The sequence below is a fragment of the Zalophus californianus genome, chromosome 2, assembly GCF_009762305.2.
Source record: "Zalophus californianus isolate mZalCal1 chromosome 2, mZalCal1.pri.v2, whole genome shotgun sequence".
In the NCBI taxonomy this organism is placed as follows: domain Eukaryota; kingdom Metazoa; phylum Chordata; class Mammalia; order Carnivora; family Otariidae; genus Zalophus; species Zalophus californianus.
The window spans coordinates 43,606,022-43,624,842 of record NC_045596.1 but is presented as its reverse complement, the minus strand read 5'-3'; the positions used below and the strand labels follow the sequence as shown (position 1 = coordinate 43,624,842).

Genomic DNA, 18,821 nt, shown 5'->3' with positions numbered 1-18,821 from the left:
AGTATCATATAAAAATATCTGCAAAGGCCCCCTCTTTCTTGGTAGGAATTCTAGCAATAATCATTATATTAAAAACATAACACAGGGCATGTTCCTGTGGAGACAAAATGATCCACACTTACCGACGGCAAATGTTAGTATAGAGGATGAGCTACAACTTGGAGACGTAACAAAAACAAAGGCTATTTTCAGCACACTTTTACAATCGGTAGTTAGTCCAGGAAATGCTGTTGGGAGGTAGTCGGGTGTCATTTCCCCTTAGTAGCAACAGAATGACAGGTTGAAGCTCTGCCACTAGGGCGGCAGGAAGATCAAGAGTGTCCACCCCCAACCTATTTCTGGCTTCTCCACGGACGGGTTTGCCTGTGCTCTCCACTTGGGCACACAGAGCATTTTCACTACCACACAGAACAATGCCAGTTGTGATCTCGCAAGCACGGCACAATTCTCAAATGTTCTCCATGGTTAAGCTTTCATCCAAGACCACGCTACTTTGTTCTGAACCCCTTTGAGGACATCGCTACTTCCTCTTTAGCCCTCACCTGGAAATGCAGTGTTTGGGCAAGGAAGGGAGAGGGGAAAGTAAAAGACATGGGAGCGAGGGTGACGGACAGTAGGGGACAGTAGGGGACGGCGGGCTTGAGACGAGGACACTGGGAACTGGGAATGCCTTCTAATAGCCCCTGGTAGGGTTCTTCATGGGCCTATCATCATTTTACTTAAAAGTCAAGAAAATTCCAGAACATCATTCAAATTCCTAGACTAACTTAGGTATGAAATGACATGCTAACGCAAAATACATTTTTCCCCCAAATAGTTTGTTTTTAAAAATTATTCGTGCCATTTGTGTGGAAATTAAGACCAAACTGCAATATGCTTTATATTTTCTCATGTGGAAAGTTTGGTTCCTGAGTCCTGGTCCTGAGGATGGCGCACCTAAATGATAAATGAAATAAATGTCATTTTTGGAATAGACTGAGCAAATGATTGAAGCGGTATTTGATGGATGGGAGAGAAAAAGTTACAGCAGAATTAAAAACTTTAGAATGTGCTTTCATATGCCTATATTGAAAGTTTAGATTAAGCAGAATCTCAGTCTAACAGCTTTGGTTTACTACTCCAGGGATGAGGGTGGGGGGACGTTTTCAGACTGCATTTGATTATGCGTCTGAGTAATAATGAGGTTCTTTCTCCCATAGCAAGGTACCTATTAGTGCCAAACTTCAGTAGCTAGTAGACTATAACATGATACCTGCACAAAAGCCATCGAGTTAATACCTCAGTCACTAAGCCAGTAAATCTTACGCTGCACAAATGTGCAGTTTTTACAGCGTTGCTCAGGTTGCAGTGTTACTTTTCAAGTTCTTGTTTTTCTTTTAAACCATCCATTTATTTCCCTTTGATTTATCATGGCTATTTTCCTGAACATAAACTGTTTTAGTGTTTTATTCCTAAAAATCTTCAGATTCACTTTATTAAAATAGTTCAATAGTTAAACTCAGGCAAACCTTAATCCAGTGGAGTAACTCCATATGAACGAGGCTATAGCACTAGCCCATCTGCAGCGAAGGTCAGTCCATTCATGAAGGCTCTTTACACATAAATACAAAAATATTTTATTTTCAGATGCTTTCACTTTTAAGGTACTTCCTTGAAAGGCATGTCAAAAAAAGTATTAAATAAAAGAGGTTTCCTATGATTTGAGTGGAAACCACTCTTGCTGGTTACATAACCAGAAATCTTTGTGGCCGTATGTGAAAGTATAAACTATCTCCAACAAACTCATTTTCCCCTAAATCTGTTGGTGTGGAATTATATATTGTTATTTTCAAAAGCTCTTCTGCTTTTACTGAAATGCAGCAGTTACTGAGCACCTACTATATTGCTTATTATGTAGTCCAGCTCATTTGTCCCTGACAAAAAGCCACAGATGGTCTCATCTCCTCCTCTGGGGATGTACATGCATGTGTGAAGCCGTTTATATATTCTTGGTTAGTTTGCTTGTGAGGCAGCTTGGAGAAGTCTCATCTACTTGTTAGCAGTTGGTTGGTTTTATAAAGCATCTCGGAAGGCAGACACAGTACTCCCAGGCCTGCCAGAAGGATTTCTTCTTTGAAGATTCAGTTTCTTGAGGGGTCTTGCTTTGCTCATTCAGTGAAGACTTTTGGGTGTAGAAATGAAACACAGAGTTTCAAACAGTTCTGCAGAAACTGTGCTTTGGTCCCTAGACTTTGTTGTCCTGAGGAATTGAACCTGTCACCTGGTTTGGATGCTTCATGACTGAGGTTATCTTAAAACAGGAACGGTAGGAAAGCTTTCCTATGCTTTGGATAGGAGACAAATTTGCTTTTATAGAATTTGTGGCTGAGGAAAGCAGAGAGGGCCTGGCTGAAGAAAACATATGTCACTACTAGCCACCAAGTTAAGTTGTGGAATCCAAAGGTGACAGCCATGGAAATGTAGATCATCAGTTCTGCTAAGTAGTTTGGGGAAGAAACGTATTCAAACCAGTCTCCAAAAGGGATTCGGTGGTTACAGTGAATGACCACTCCTGAAACAGAAACAGAAGACTTCCTGAACAAATGAAGTTGTGGAAAGAGAGTTTACCACCTCAAGCCCCAAGTCATTTAAAAAGAGGATTGCCGACCTGAGTGCAAACCCACTTCCTGTCACACTTTCACTGTCAACCTACTATGTATTAAAAAGTTACATGCTTAGGTTACAATATCAACTGAAAATAAGCACAGAGGAAAGCCTGTTTCTCCACCAGGCCTCCAAGCTAGTCATTAAAAGCTCAGACTGCAAAGTCAGACTGCGTGAGTTCAAATCCTGACTCTACCACTTACATGCTGTGGAACTTTAGAAAAGTTGCTTAACATCTCTGTGCCTCAGTTTCCTCATTTGTAAAGGGAGGCTAAGACTATCCCCACCTCAAGTAAGCACTGTGAGGCTATATGTAAAGCACCAGGAACAGGGCCCAGCACAGAATAAGTACTTGATAAATGTTGAATAGTATTATTCCGTTTTTAATATTTCTAAAAACCTAATAAAAACTGTACCTGTGATAAGTCAACACAAGCTAACTAAAAAGTCAAGGCTTTTTTTTTTTTTTTTTTTTACTGTGGTTGGAATGACACTAACTCAGCATGGTAATATGAATGCTCACGTGCTGGTTAGGCACGTATCTGCCATGCAGGCCCCCAGATGTAGGCACAGAATAGTCACAGAATGTCAGGGCTAGATGGGGCTGGAAATCTTTTTTTTTTTCTTTAAATTTTTTTTATTGTTATGTTAGTCACCATACATTACATCATTAGTTTTTAATGTAGTGTTACATGATTCATTGTTTGTGCATAACACCCTGTGCTCCACGCAGAACGTGCCCTCTTTAATACCCATCACCAGGCTAACCCATCCCCCTCCCCCCCTCCCCTCTAGAACCCTCAGTTTGTTTTTCAGAGTCCATCGTCTCTCATGGTTCGTCTGGGGCTGGGGAAATCTTTGAGCATAATGCTCTCATTTTACAAAGGGGAAGAACAAGACCCAGAGAGGTGTCTTGTCAAAAATGAGCATTTGATAGAGGAGTCAATTAATTTAGGGCAGAAGGGGAAAAAAATAAAGGAAGAGGGACAACTAACTTCTAAGGGTTAAAATCCACATGCAGTAGCTCTGAAAGGCCTCTCACCTGCTTTATTTTTCCTGAGATTGCCAAGAATGACATGGCACTTGTACTGATGGACAGATGACCAGATAAACATCAGCATTCCGAGGATATGGAACCACCGAGCTTGCATCAAGAGATTTTTCCCTATCACATAGACTACAGAAAAAAAGAATTAGTTTATTAGCAAGACGGCAAAATTTCAGAGGCTCAGTACATGATACAGTTAGTAGAATCATACAGTTAGCAGAACACAATTATCCACTTATTCTGTTCCTCACGACTAGAAAATTATCCTGACATAATTTGCCAAGTCTGGAGGGGAGAGCACTGTCCTGTGGGTGAAGGGGTATGCTCCTCAGCCAGGGGCAGCTTCAGTGGCCCCTGACAGAGAGTGCCACATGGACACATTCTCCTGCTCCTGCTTCAAATGCTTCAAGCACAGAGGTTGGCTCTGTCTCCTTCTCTTGTGATGCACCCTTGTGTGGTGAGGCCGCTTTGCATTTCTATTTCTAAGCCCAGTTTTATGTCTTCTTTCTTACAGTCCACTGTCAGGAAAACACTTTCTAAAGGAATCTCACCCTGAGCCTCCACCCTAAGCCATTCAGGGGAGACCCTGAATCCAGAACACTGACTTGACTGGCTCCAGCCAATGAAGAAAACCCCTGGGGGTTTTCTTCATTGGCTGAAGGTAAAGGCTCACAGTGGGGCACCTCAAAAGAGAAGAATCATAGACTACAAGATGAAAACACAAATGGTATCCCCTTCTGATTAGAGAACCATGTTAGATTTAGTTCAGAAGTAGAAACACTCAAAGTATCATCTTCCTCTTTCTTCTCCAGCTACCAAGAAGACAGGAAGAATGCAGGTCTTCTGAGGACTGGCATCAGAAAAGCAAATTAAGGACTTCCTTATGATCAGCAGGAAGCAGTCAGGCTAGTTAGGAACTTGACTGAAGAAACAAAGCTGTCCACTGACTGCAGATTGACTGTGGGGAAGAGCCTGAGGGTCTGGAGCCCAGAGACAGCCCCTACAGGGTTGATTCAGGTAAGAGAACCAAGAATCATGCGATTCCGTATGGGGACCTGGAGGTAGGACTCAGGTGATGACAGCTAATGACTAATGAGAGTCCACCAATGTCTACCTGTGTTAATTTCGTTTAAAAACTTGCCTTATATAAACAGTTTACTATAGACTCTTAATGTTTATTAGACAGCCATTTAATGAAAAGGTTATATTTTTACAGGTTAAAAAAAAAACAAAATATGAAAAATAGTTTTAAATTGGAGGGCTTTAAGAGCAAGTCATTTTAGGATTAAAAACTGAAGCAAGTGTTGGAGAGTTCCCATCGCTGCCAACTCACCTACTCTGAATCCGAGAAAGTACCTATGAGGGAAAGATTCCTAAGAGTAAGTTGGAATTATAATGCAGGAAAAGGGAGGCAGGTAGAAGGGTGAGAGTCCAATCTGTGTAGTATTTAACTCTTTGTTTATTCATTAATTACTGACTGTCTCCTGAGCCTGGCATCTGGCACAAGGGATAAAGCAGTGAGTAAGTAAGGCAAGATCTCAGTCCTCAGGACCCCACGTTCCAGTGGCAAGGGACAGACAGAAATGAGTCAGCAGATCGATAACCAAGACAAGTTCAGGTAGAGAGGGCACTCTGGAGAAAATAAAATACAACAGTGTAATGGAGACTGGCTGGAGGAAGACCAGGAGATGAGAAGGTCTGGGCAGCTTACAGACATTCTTTCTCTTCCTTTTCACAAGAACCCTCTGAAATCGGGATGCGTCCCTGATTACACATGAAGGTTCTGAGGTTCAGGGTGGTTAAGTAAGCCGGAATTCAGACTCAGGCCCCCCGACTCCCAAGCCCAGGCTATTCCTATCAGACTTCACAGCTGGCAAATGCCCCAGTGTGTTCTCTCTCAACGAATTCCTGAAACCAGTTCTACCCATACTGTCCCAAATGCCTGCATATGACCTCTTGAAAGACAAGTAGGTGAAGCAGAAGACAGCTTCAGAAAGGAGTGTCTAGAAAGCGATTTTTGTGGGTGTCTCCGCTGCCTTTTCTTGACTCTTTATATGGGAGGGAGGGCAGAAGCTGGGGTTGAGCTCGAGCTAGCAGACAAAGCTCCGGAAGAGATATGTAATGCCAACAGTGGCCAACAGACTGAAAGCTAGTGGGTTAGCCGCGTGTTTTGGAAAGCTCCTTTGGGTGGAAATTCTAGTACTGTTCACCACAAATAACAGTTCAAACCTTGATGTGGGCTGCACATGAATGCCACAGCAGAAAGCTCAGGGAGGAAACACTGACTTGATTAAATTCAGCGGAATCAGATGGAGAGATGCTAGCTGAGTGGTTGGGGCCAATAAATAATTCATGAATTAATAAAGATCATTACTAAATCGTACTCTAGTCATTCCTCAAGCCATAGAGGCCTTGGGTTGTACTATAGTAAGAGAGAGGACATTTAAGGGGCTGTGCTGATGCTGAAATCAAACCTGAGGAGAAAGCTCTCTCAGCGAGTACAGGAAACATCTAGACTTTGGTCTCTATTTACACGGATGGATAGGAAACACGAGACTTGAACTGAGAGAAAACAGTCACAAATGGTCGGCCCTACAGTGTCTGGGCAGATGGACACCAAAGGTCCAGGGTGAAGTTAGCCTCCTAACGTCAGTCACCCCAAATGACTTGAGTCATTTGAAACAAGCACGCATTGTTTTTACAAAAATGATAGTCCTATATGTTAGATCTCCAGCCTCCCTTCCCCACCATCCTCCCCAAAACACACTTCATTTCCTCCTCATAAACAAAGGTCATGATTTTGCTTCCCTTTTCCTGGCTAGTGGGAGCTCAGAAATGTTCAAACATAAGTCTGACTCACCACAGTACTCTTTTGTCCTCTCCCCTCAGGCTGCCTCCCTTGAAGACAAGCTTCGTTATAATCGGAATCATCCTACGAACTAAATGGCAACGAAATGGCTCTCTACTCCCTCTTCAAATCACAACTGTTCACCGCTGGCCCAGGCCACCCCTCCCTCCTCTGGGTTTCTGAGATTTAATCCTGCATCACCCTTCCCCTCCCACACACGCACCCCAGGGAGACTGAGCCTTTGGTGGAGCAACTGTCTTTGCTGACCCTTCCTCTTGTTCTTGGGTGTTTCCCTGCTTCCTGTCCAACTCTTGCCCGTGCTCCCTCTTTCTTTCCAGAGTTAACTCTGCATGAGTTCACGGACTTCAATCCCACCAAGGGAGAGCCACATCCCAATTCTTCATCCTCACACCAAGCCTCCTGAACACTGGGGACTTGTACTATCTTTACCACGGGCATCAGTGCTTATGTTAGTGTCCTTCAGGTTTTAGCAATTTTGTAATAGTTACCGTATATACCCTTGAGCATGTTGACTTTTTCTAATGGCCAGTAGAGTTCAAACTCTTCAAACGCAAAGTGGGCTGGGCAGGTCTACTTTCACACCTCCGCCAGGCTCGGTGGAGTGCTTTGCCTGAACAGCACACCCATGTGCCCAGTGACTCAGCGACCAGACCCCAGGGACCACTCACCATTCCTGCCGTCCATGGGCACTTGGGTCAGCACAGTTAGGCCGGTGAGGACATAGTAGACAAGTCCAAAACAGTACTGCACGACGTGAATCACAGCATTGGAGAAGACACTGACATAGAAGCATTCGAAGAGCCTTCGCAAGCTGTGTAGCCACAGAAATACTAATACTAAGAATGCGGACAGCGCCAGCTCACCCCCTATAATTCAGAATGCAACATGTTAGCATCTCTCTTTCCGGGATTAATGCAAAGTTATAGAGAGGGCCCTAAAAATCATCTAGTCTAACACTTTTTTAGTGATGAGGAAGTGGGGTAAGGAATTTGACTAGTGACAAACTCAGGTCTCTGGACTCTCCTTCGTCATGTGAAAGCCTTCTGGTTACATGAATGTCACTGTGAAGGAGTCGGTACACTCAGAACCTGATGTCTGTGGATCTCTGGTTCCTGGCACTAACAGCCAGAGGCAGATGGTCAGGAAGAATGCCCGGATGACCTCTAACAACCCCACCTGGTAGGATCCCTGGGTCAGGGGAGACGAGACACAGGTACTCGGACAGGCAGAAAAGGTGATAGGAACAGAGATAGAGGGAATTATGCATTTCTTTCCATATTCAAAAACAACAACAACAAAAAGAAAATTATACTTTCAGGGGACTGTGAGCCTTGAGATCTATCTTTCTACCTGCCTCTCACCCTTCTGCCAAAAAAATTTGGAAGAAATGCTCGTTTTTAAGATGACATAACACCTAGATGTTTTTTTTTCCAAATCTTTTTTTTTTAAAGATTTTTATTTATTTATTTATTTGAAAGAGAGAGAGAATGAGAGATAGAGAGCACGAGAGGGAAGAGGGCCAGAGGGAGAAGCAGACTTCCCGCTGAGCAGGGAGCCCGATGCGGGACTCGATCCCGGGACTCCAGGATCATGACCTGAGCAGAAGGCAGTCGCTTAATCGACTGAGCCACCCAGGCGCCCCAAACCTAGATGTTTTTTAAATGAATGTCACACATACACAGATACACACACACACATCATAAGAATATAATAAGGATACAGTTTAACGAATTTTTACAAACTAAACCATCCTATTCCACCCATATACCCAGCACCCAGATGAAGAAACAGAACACAACCAGCACTCTTTTGTCTCTGCTCCAGGCACTGCCTCCCCCTCCCCCTCCCCCACCCCAAGGGTAAGCCCTATCCAGACTTCTAGAAGTACAGAATAGCTTTGGCTGTTTTTCTCTTTTAAATACAGTAAACCCTAGTTTTAACTCTTGAGGAAAGGGTTAAAACAAATATACGAATAAAACTCCTCACAACCAACCTTCCAAATTCCAGAACCCCAGCTAGCCCCACAGTAAACAAAGGGAGAGATGAAGTTTTAATGGGTGAAGAGGGATCTGCTAAGGTCTCCACCCCTCCCAAATAGGATCTGTAGAGGTCTTCCCTCTGGCTGTCATCTTTTGCAACGAGTTCCTCTGGTTATACAGAAAAGGATTGTTCCCCTGGAGCCAGTGGTTTGGCTGCTGGAACAAAGGACAGAGACAGCACCAGTACAGTTTGTTTCTAATTCTGCCCTCACCTTCTCCCTTGACATTGAGGCCACCTTATGGTTTTCACCTTCAACTCCTGATTTCTCAAATTGTTCCATGTATCCTTTATCCGAAGTAGAGTGAGGTGAATTTAAACGCTACTTTATAATCACATGGTCAACAACTATTTAGAGTCAATTTTATTACACAACTAACGCTTCCAGTATAACAAACATTTTTAACTGGTGATCAAGGGTAATTTTCTATTATATTTCTGGGATCCTGGGACATTACTTGCGTCAACTAGAGAAATGACAAATGTTTCAAGGCAAACCTGACGGATCCTAAGAGCTTTTCCCCTGAAGTGTAAAGACTTCTGTATAAATTTATCGATAGTACTAAAAATATCAGAGGGAGAACAGCCAGTCTTGTACACAGCACAGCACTTGCTGGGAAGGCAGGGACGGAAGAGCTGACTCTCAGTCTGCTGGGATCTCAGTGAGGGACATGGAGACATCCCAGTGGCCACCGGGCTAGGAACCATGCAGAACTCTTTTTTTGCCCTCACCCTCTACTTCCTGGGCCCACAGAGAAGGAGCCTGGGGGAGGCTGTGAAATACCAGGAACAGCTCCCTGCAGGCAGGAAAGGCAGGAACTGGACGAAACGGTTGTTAACTAGCCAGTGGAGTCGTACCTTGGAACTGGGCAGCCCCGAGAATTCTGAGCAGACCGTGAAGCCAATTTGGAAAAGGCACTCCCAGGAACAGAGACTGAGTAAGGTGCCAAAGCAGGAAACCATTCCACAGCACTGAGATGATGTAGAAGTGAGAAAAATACCTGCAAGGTTAAACCAGTTAGGCGATCATCAGAGGAGGTCCACTTGAAAGCATTATGCAGGAAGACTACTTTGAGGCTCCAGAGCCTCTTTCCCCCTTTCCCGAATTAGAGCTTTGTTTTTTAATAGAACCTGAATCCTGCAGGGGTTCAGACTTTTAAAAATCTCCTTTCAAATGATGGGACCCGTTAACTCAGGAAAAAGAGGCCTCCGGAGGTTAACAAGAACGTGATTGACCTTGTTAAACGTGGATAGAGGGTCAATTAGCAATCTCTCTTATCTCTGGGTAACAGGATTGGCTCAAGTTCCAACAGAGGGGGCACCAGACCCTGGCAAAGAGAACCTAGATTGTGCCAACAGAAGCCAAATGTGTGAAAGATTTCTAAATCCTGAGCAATGTTGCTGCAATAGCCATCCAGCTGTTACACAAGATTTGCAAAACCACAAGCTCTCAGGGCTGCCAGAAATCTTAAAGGTCTTCTGATTGTGTTTTCCTAAATTGTGTTGACCTAAATTAGTTTTATAATAACATGACAAATTTTAACTCATAAAACGAGGGATCAACTCCTGATGGTTACACCTCTCACCAAGTACAGTGCCTATTTTGCAATCAACAGTTATAAATGAAACCCAAATAAAACCAGAGCCAATGGACGTTGAAATTAGCAAGGTTACTTTAATGTGAAAGAGGACGCTGGTTTACTGGAATGGAATCACCAACTATGGCACAAAGACCTACCACAGGTTCTTCTGAGGTCCCTTTACCTATCTTTCTCCTAGTTTTCTTTATTTAAATCAATTCAAAATCTTTCTGACTCTGCAAGGAGTCCTCCCTGGTCTTCAACACAGCACTTTGTATTAAGCTTCCTCCTCGTCACAACAAAGTAAATCGAGCGCAGGGATTCATTCTTCTTCCAGATGATCTAGATGTTTGTATCAGAATTTAGTTTACCCCTTCCCTCCCCAGACCATGCCCACAACCCAGTCTGACAAATACTGATCTAATCTGATCATTCCAGAGCAACCCACTTAATTCTTCCAACTACTGTTAACAAATTCTATCACTAGATCTGCCCTTGCTGAGCTAGCCTGTTGTTCCTGATTCCAATCTTCTCCCGGCTTAAGAGCTTAGTTTCCTCAAAAGTTCACCTGTGTCACTTCCAATGCTCCCTCCCCCACCTGGCCACTGGTTTTTGGTTGCCTTCCACGGTCTTTCTTAAGACACACTTCCTAGAACTGAGGCCGGGTATGGTGCGAGCTGCAGGAGCAGAACAGAACGTCAGTAGGACCTTGCTTTGAAGGCTTCCAAGCAAAGGGGAGGGGCCGACTTCTGAAAAGCATCTTCTGGGCCAGCCACTCTACCTACTTCCTTTCTTCACAAATATTTGAGAGCTTAGAACGTGCTGGGCAGTGTTCTAGGATCTGGGAACTCAGCAGGGAGCAAACAGACCAGGTCTCTGCCTTGATGTTTACCTTTCAGCATATGGTCAACAAATGAACCCATAGTTATCTAGTATAATATTGGGCTAGGGGGCAGAAAGGGTGCAGAGGGGAGGCCATTTGGATGGGTAGTCAAGGATGGTCTCTCTGGAAGCGGTATTTGGCTAGAATGAATAATCCCAGTAAACTTCTAGGGGAAAGAATTTTCTAGGCAGAGGTAATGACAACCACAAAGGCTCTGAGGAACAATAAAGGACAACTGTGTGACAAGGACACTGGCTTTTATCCATTTGTGCAGAGTGACTTAAATAGCTTCTGTTTTAAAATCCTTCTGGCTAATGGAAAAGTTCTGGAAATTGATAGTGGTGATGGCTGCACAACAATGTGAATGTATTCAAAACTAATGAACTGTACACCTGAAAAGGGTTAAATGTTAAGTGTTATGCCATGTATATTTCACCAGACACACACACACACACACACACACACACACACACACACACAAAGCATTGCTTATTCATTTCACTCTTTTTAAAGTTAAAAAGAAATCCCTCCAGTAAGTAGGCAGAAACAATCCTGTAAAGTTTATTTGGTTATCTTCACCGGGCAGATGAGAAAACAAAGGCTCAGATGTTAAGTTACGTATCCAAGGTCACACAGTAAGTGGCAGCATTTAGCTCCAGACTCAGCCTGGATGACTCTGAAATTAAAATCACACTGCAGTACTTCCTTTTTAAATTTTTCCTTTTTAAAAGTAGGCTCCACGCCCAGCATGGAGCCCAACACAGAACTCACGACCCCGAGACCAAGACCTGAGCTGAGAACAATATTCGGACACTTAACCAGCTGAACCACCCAGATGCCCCTACGCCGTGGCACTTGTAACTCATGCAACCTAGACCCGCCCGAGCCTGAGCTTTTCTGTCTTTATATTACACGTGCCAATTTATACCAAGCTTAAAGTCAACCAACCCCCCAAATGGGTTTGGTATAAGCTGCTAAGCCACATCTTGCTATGCCCTACTTGCGCCCTGCTGTTTCTGATTCACGGGCAAACTGCTGTTCTTATTCCTACGTTTTGTACATTCTATCTCTTGTTTGGCTTGCCTGATTTCCCTCTGTGAGAAACATCTTCTACTCTATAAATCTCTTGCTTTTTAAAAAGACCCAGCTTTAGCCTCAAACAACAGATCTAAGAACTCCACTCTTTTTGTTTTAGACATTCTCCCTCTTTTTCCTCCCTTGGCACTTTGCTTAATTGTAGCACTGTTTTCCAAGCCCGTGGGAAGAGGGATAAGGTGATCCTTATGGAAACACAGGATTTGGCACCAGGCAAGCACTCCTTTAATAAATATTTCAGTGCTAATTAGAAGTTAGGGACTGCTCTAGGGATACAGAAAACAACAGATAATTCCAGCCCTCATGGCACTTATACTCACACTCACACACAAAAGTAAAATTTATAGCACGCCAGCAGGCAATAACTGTTACTGAGAAAATGAAAGCCAGGAAGAGAAGGAGGAATATGGGGGGTGGTAGCATTATACTTTTAAACAGGGTGGATAGGCAATACCTCATTGAGAAGGTAATATTTGAGTAGAATATAGGAAGTAAGGACATAAACCATGTATGCGGCTATATGGGGGAAGAGCTTTCCAGATAGAGGGAACAGGCAGTGCAAAGGCCCTGAGGTGGGAAAGAAGACTAGCAGAGAGGCCTACAGAACTGGACTGGCACCACATGGGGGGCTAACTATAGGACACAAAGTCAGTGAGGTGCTGGAAACAAAACCATATAGGGTCTTGCGCTCTCTCTGTGAGTTGGAAGCCACTGGATGATTCTGAGCCAGGAGGCAGGATCTAATAATACATATTTGCTGATAGCTGGAATGGAGCCAAGGCCCCATTAGGGGAGTTATGGGGCTAACTAAGGAAATGAACTAATGTTTACTGAGTTCTGACTAGGTGCCTGGCCTGTGCTAAGTGCTTTAATGTCATCACCACCTATATGACAGGGAGGTGTTACTATGTGAGCACTCTAAACCATACCACTGCCTTTTGCCTGGACCATCATAACAGCCTCTTATTCAGTCTTCTCCACACAGTGGCTAGTCATCCTTTCAAAACATGAATCTCATCATGCCATGCCTCCTTCCCCATCCTAAAGCCATCAATGGCTTTCCATACACTCAGAATAAAATCCCATCTCCACTATGGCCCTGCCTCTCCCCCTGCCCCACCCTCCCTGCCCCACCCCTCCCTGCTGGTCCTCTCCAGTGTTGTCACTGTCACGGCCACCTCATTTTGCTCATGATCAAGTAATCCTGCTGGATTTCCTCTGAGGTACTTAGTACCACCCAAAATCATCTTGTTTTGTAAGATTTGTTTACATATTTACTGCCTCTTATAAGAACAAAAGCTCTTGGCACCTAAGTACTCTATAAACACTGGTTAAGCAGTTAAGTTAATCAACAAACCAACTAAACCTAAACCTTCTTTCTCTTAAAATTAATTCAAAACACAGTGATCAAGGACCTTATTATTTGTCAGGCACTGAACCAGGGATATGGTAACAAACAAGACAAATGTAAACTTATGGCCAGTTTATCGTCTAGAGCAAGGGTTCTTAACATTTTTCTTCCATGGACTCCATTGGCAGTCTGGTGAAGGCTACTGGCCACTTCTCAAAATGTTACTTCAATCATAAAAGACATAGGGATTACCAAGGAAACTAATTATATTGAAATATAGGTAACACAACTACTAAAAAAAGAAATTTGTGATATAGTAATATATGTGCTTAATTACTGCATCAAATAACAAGATCTAGGGATTTATTCTTGTGGCGATGAAAATGTTTTGATGTCTCTTCAATATTTTTAATGTGACATTAATAAAAAAAAATACCTGTCACAGTATTGCAAGTACTGCTAATTCCACTGTGGTTCGTTGATTACATTTATCATTAAGAAAATGCTGAATTTTGGCTAGAGGTTAGTGAAATGAAGATGTAATTTTTTTCTAATCCAGGTTTGCCCTGAATTCTGTCCACAGGTCCTCTGGACCTCTGGTTAGGACTGCTGAACCCCTGGAGAAAAGTCTGGATGGCTCTTTGCCTCCAGAGCTCAATTCAATTGCAATGCTTTGATACCATTTTGAAATTCAGAAGCAAAAGTACTTCTATACACATTACACAAGTCAAGAGCATTGTGACTTATGTTGGACATCACCTATTTATTCAGATTTTCTGGGAAATCAATAATCTATGAGCCAAAAGGAAAACAAGAAAAGTACCATCACCTTAATTTAGGAAAAAACCCTACCCAGCAGTGGTAATGGAATGGAACATGCCATGAGTTGATTTAAGGTTTTATTCCTGCCTTCTTAGAAAAAAACAACTCCAAACAAAATTACTTAAGCACCATTTTAGATGCAGAAATATGATTTACAGCTGCATCTATGTGTAAAAATTACAGGCTTATTTTCACTTTTAAGAGTACGACTGGATTTTGCACAAGGAAAAATACTTAAATATAGTACCTAAGCATATTTGTCTTTCTTTCTTGGCCTGGACTTGCTGTATCTTCTTCCAATACTAAAAGAAATGGTTTAAATTTAGAAAAAAACAAAACATCACTCCCAAAAACATCACTTGGGCATCATGGGAGGTTCTACTCTAGAATTCTGGAAGAAGAAAAAGGTGTAAATTATGGGAGAAATTACAACAAGCCCAAAAGTAGTAATGAATAAAGGTACCAAATCTGTTTCTTAGTTGTCATATAATCATGTGCTTAAGCACTAACAGCTGGGGAATGGGAGCCAGAGAATCGGCTGAGCGCAGGGAATGATTTGAAATGTGTCCTTTAATCTAGGGACACCAATACCTTTTTCAAAATTTAGAAAACAAATTGTTAGAATTCACAGTAAGAAATATTTTTTTCTTCACTTTATAACATTAAAAAATGATAATCTGAGAATGCCATTGGTATAAAGCAGAAAAAGGACGTATTGCAATCAAACTTGATTAAAAATAGGATGGATAGTTTTTGCTTAAAAAGAGCCTCTAATAGATAGGGGGTTTGACTAATTTGTCCTAAATACTTCTACCTCTTCCCAGGGCCTCATTCCCTTTCCTCTTCCTGTGAATGACCTAGTTCTTCCTTCTCAGGGTTAACACCTGATGAATCTTTCTCCAACAGACAAAAGCGGGGGCGGGGGGGGGGGGCGGTTATCCACTTTTCAGAAGCCAAGTTATACTCAGCCCCATTCTTGTCTGTGGACCTGGGACACTGTCTCTGAGGTTCAAGCGATAACCCTGGTGTTTTAATACATTTGAAACCTTATCACGTTCCTCCAGTTTCCTTTCTAAATGTCAACTTTAGATGCACTTTAAACTCAGAAGAGCCACTGCTGTTTTCCTACCCTCTAGAAGTGTTTGGCTGACTCTTCCCAGCTATGTTCTGAATTCAAAGTAAAAAAAATAAAAACCCCCAAACAAAAGCAAACTATAACAAGTCTTTACAATTTCTGAAAGAATCCTACATAAGTCCTAACGATTAAATCTTTCACTGAACTTGGTTATGAAACCTGTTGAAAGTCAAAGCTTCGGGGTCAGGCCTGCCAAAATTGTGCACTCTTGGGCTACCTTCTCCAGTGGCACCCGCCACGGTGCTAGTTAGGAGGGTCGGTGCAGACGAAGGAGGTGGCGCCCCTGTGACCAGCGGCTCGCCCCTCGTTCTTTGAGGGTCGGAGAGACAAATGGGGAAAAGAGGCGCGAAGGGCCGGCCTGCCCTCATTTCTGCAAGCGGGTGACCTCAAGTTAGATTATGAGCTCTAGAGTGCAGGGGAGGGGGAAAAAGGAGAATTTGGGACCAAAAGGCTTTAACCTGACGCCTGGGGACCAGGCCTACATTCGGAAGCGCTGCCACTTTCCCCGAGGGAAAGACTCCGTGCGGCCACAAGTTCACGTTCACGCGGGGCTCAGCATCCTCGGGGTATTCCGCCCCCTGGGCCACGACGCGGACGCGGCAGTGCCGGGCCGCCCCGCCGAGGCAGCGCCGCGCCCGGAGACCCGTCAGGGCCTCCCGGGCCCGGGTCGCGCCGGCCCCGAGCCCGCCTCTGCTGCCCCCTGCCGGCTGCCCGAGCCGGGCGCCCCGGGCTCTCCGCGCCTCGGCTTCCCGGGCTCGAGCCGGGGCGCGGTTACCTCTTGGGGACATCAAAGACCCGGCAGGCTGCCGGGCGCGACGGCCCCTCAAACTTGGTTTTCCCATAGCGGATCAGGTCCTGGAAAAGCGCGCAGCCCGGGAGCAGGCCGGGCGGCACTAGCTGCAGCAGCAGGGTCAGCAGGAAGGCGGCGGTCAGCGTGAGCCACAGAGCGCGCAGCGGGTTCAGCACCCAGAGCTCGGCAACAGCCCAGAGAGCCATGGCCGACGCGCCCGGCTTCCGCGCTCCCAGGGCCCGAAACAGTCGCCGGCGCTGCAGCGGCTGCCCGCGCGCCGCACGCCGCACGCCAGGCTCAGGTGGGCGGGACGTTGGTGACGCAACGCGGGACGGGGACGTGCGCGGCCCCGCCCAAGACCCGCCCCGGGGGCGGGGTCACGCTGGCGCTCTTTGGTCGTCTTCAGTCCCTAGTCTGACTCGGACCTGTAGGCGGAGCCCCAGAGTATGATTCAACCATATGATTCAAAGAACAAACAACCTGATTGCTGCATTATTTTCAATGGAAAAATGGAAACAACCCTGAATGGTTCACTTTAGGGTATTTAGTTAAATTATGTTACTCTGACAGGTTGTAATATCATGCAGACGTTAACATGGTAATGATGAAGACTAGAAACACGGAACGGAACGCCGTCTATGATAGCTGAAACAGTAGGTTAAGAGAAAATAAGTTGACTATAATTAGACAATAAGTTGTCTGTGATTGCAGACAACCATACTAATACAAATACATGTATATATTGATGAAGAAGGCAGGTCATACACAAAAATGAGTAGTTATATTATGATGTTGGGAATATGTATAATTTAAACCTGTGAATTAGAAAATCAAGGCAATTGTAAATAACCCAAAAGTGAAAGTGGTAAAGATTGCATTTAAAAAACAGCATTCCTTTCCTTAGAGTTCCACTCCCTAGAAGCAGTTTTTAACTCTATGTAATAACAATGCTATTAACTGACTCATCAATTTTAAACATTTAAAATTTGGATTTAATAAATTTAAATCAATAAATTCAATCAATTTAAATATTGATTTTCAGTTACGATAAATGAAAATTTAACTCTTAGATAATTAAAAAGAAACCTTTAAAATGTCAATTCCAAAAAATATTGTATGTCTATTATTTGACAGGTATCTTTTTGGACAATGAGGACAGAGAGGTTTACAGGACAATGTCACTGCCTTTTTGGAGCTTACATTCTTGTAATTGAGTGGCAGGTAAGTGATGAGAGAGGGGAGAGGCGGTTGGCTTATCACTCTTACCCCAATGAGATACCCTACATGTGTGTTGGATAAACATCAGGGAACTGGGTGGGTAGGTTAATGTGACTTCAACAATCCGAAGGATTATTAGAGTTTTGCTTCTTTGTGCAAAAACACCCAAGGCTTTACCAGTGCCCTGAGAACCATGTGATAAAGGATGGTCAAATTGGCCTTCTAGCTGGGATAGTGAGGCCTTTTTGTATGACTCAGGATCTCTTTGGCAGGAGTCACCCCTTCATTTTTCTTCATTGTCTTTAGGTTAACACCACAGAAATGCAGCTGGCCTTTCTAGGACATCTTTCCAGACAAGCTACTTCCAGGGTCCAAGTTTCCTGGGTGAGAGAGGTTCTCTTTTAATTATTTGACTTGGGAAAGATTGCAAAACAAGATAGGGGTGTGTGTGTGTGATAAAATAGGAAAGACAGGCTAGAGGGAAAAGTTTTCTCTCTCTCTCTCTTTTGGTTCAGATTTTATTGAGTGTACAGCTCATATTCAGACAAACCACCTGTAGAGGGCAGTGGCTGAACAGGAAGTCACAAGACAAACCCTATTGAGAACATTTGCATATGTTTAAATCCTTCCTGGATTGAATTACTTCAGAAGTGGAAAACCAGGCTAAAGTCTGTTAGAGAGATCAGTACCAATAAGTATAAGACAGTTTTTATCTTTCTTCATTTAATTACCAGCACTATATGATCAACAAATCTCTGGCCTTGCCTGCAGTAAATGGTAATGTCATTCTTCTAGTTGTTCAGGCCAAAAACCTTGAACTCAACCTTGATTCCTCTCTTTTCTCAGAGCCTAACTATAATTAGTCAGCAAATCCTGCTGGTTGTGCCTTCAAAATGTGAAACCCAAATTCAATCAATTCAATGAAACCTTTGGAGTCAGTGCTTTACTAAAGACTCTAGCCAGCTCAATAAATAAGAAAAAGAAAGGAAAGTTCTAAGGACTGCAAAATAAGAAACAAACTGTCATTATTTGGAGATAATCAGAAACTCCAATAGAGTCTAAGATAAGATATTAGAACTAATTGGAGAGTCTGGTAAGGTTACTGGATACCAAAATCAATTTTTAAATATTGATCATTTTATTTCCCAGCAAAACCAAATGATAAATGTTTTAAAGATATGATTTTAAGTGGCATAAAATATTACATTTAGGACTAAATCTCATAAAAGATATGTAAGTCTTTTTCAAAGAAAATAAAATCATACTGGTATTAAAAAAGACATATCTAAAATGAGAGCTATACTAAGCTCACAGACTGATTAAGATGATAATTCTCCCCAGACTGATTTA

General features: G+C 43.3%; 1 protein-coding gene across 3 annotated transcripts; it reads right to left on the bottom strand.

Annotated features, from left to right (window-relative positions):
• Positions 1–833: 833 nt before the first annotated feature.
• Positions 834–16,554, bottom strand: SRD5A3 (steroid 5 alpha-reductase 3). 3 transcript variants are annotated; one of them, XR_003521034.1, is made up of 6 exons: positions 16,239–16,554; positions 9,456–9,598; positions 7,229–7,426; positions 3,686–3,820; positions 1,509–2,551; positions 834–936 (listed from the first exon to the last, which is right to left on the bottom strand). XR_003521034.1 is itself a non-coding variant. In XM_027600340.2 (6 exons), exons 1-6 carry the CDS (start codon positions 16,303–16,305, stop codon positions 2,292–2,294), a joined length of 858 nt encoding a protein of 285 aa, XP_027456141.1. In that variant the 5' UTR covers positions 16,306–16,443; the 3' UTR covers positions 975–2,291. The 3 variants fall into 3 exon arrangements, 2 of the variants coding, with proteins under 2 accessions (XP_027456141.1, XP_027456140.1); XM_027600340.2 differs by lacking the exon at positions 834–936 and adding an exon at positions 14,576–14,630 and having other exon boundaries at positions 975–2,551; positions 16,239–16,443; XM_027600339.2 differs by lacking the exon at positions 834–936 and having other exon boundaries at positions 976–2,551.
• Positions 16,555–18,821: the final 2,267 nt, after the last annotated feature.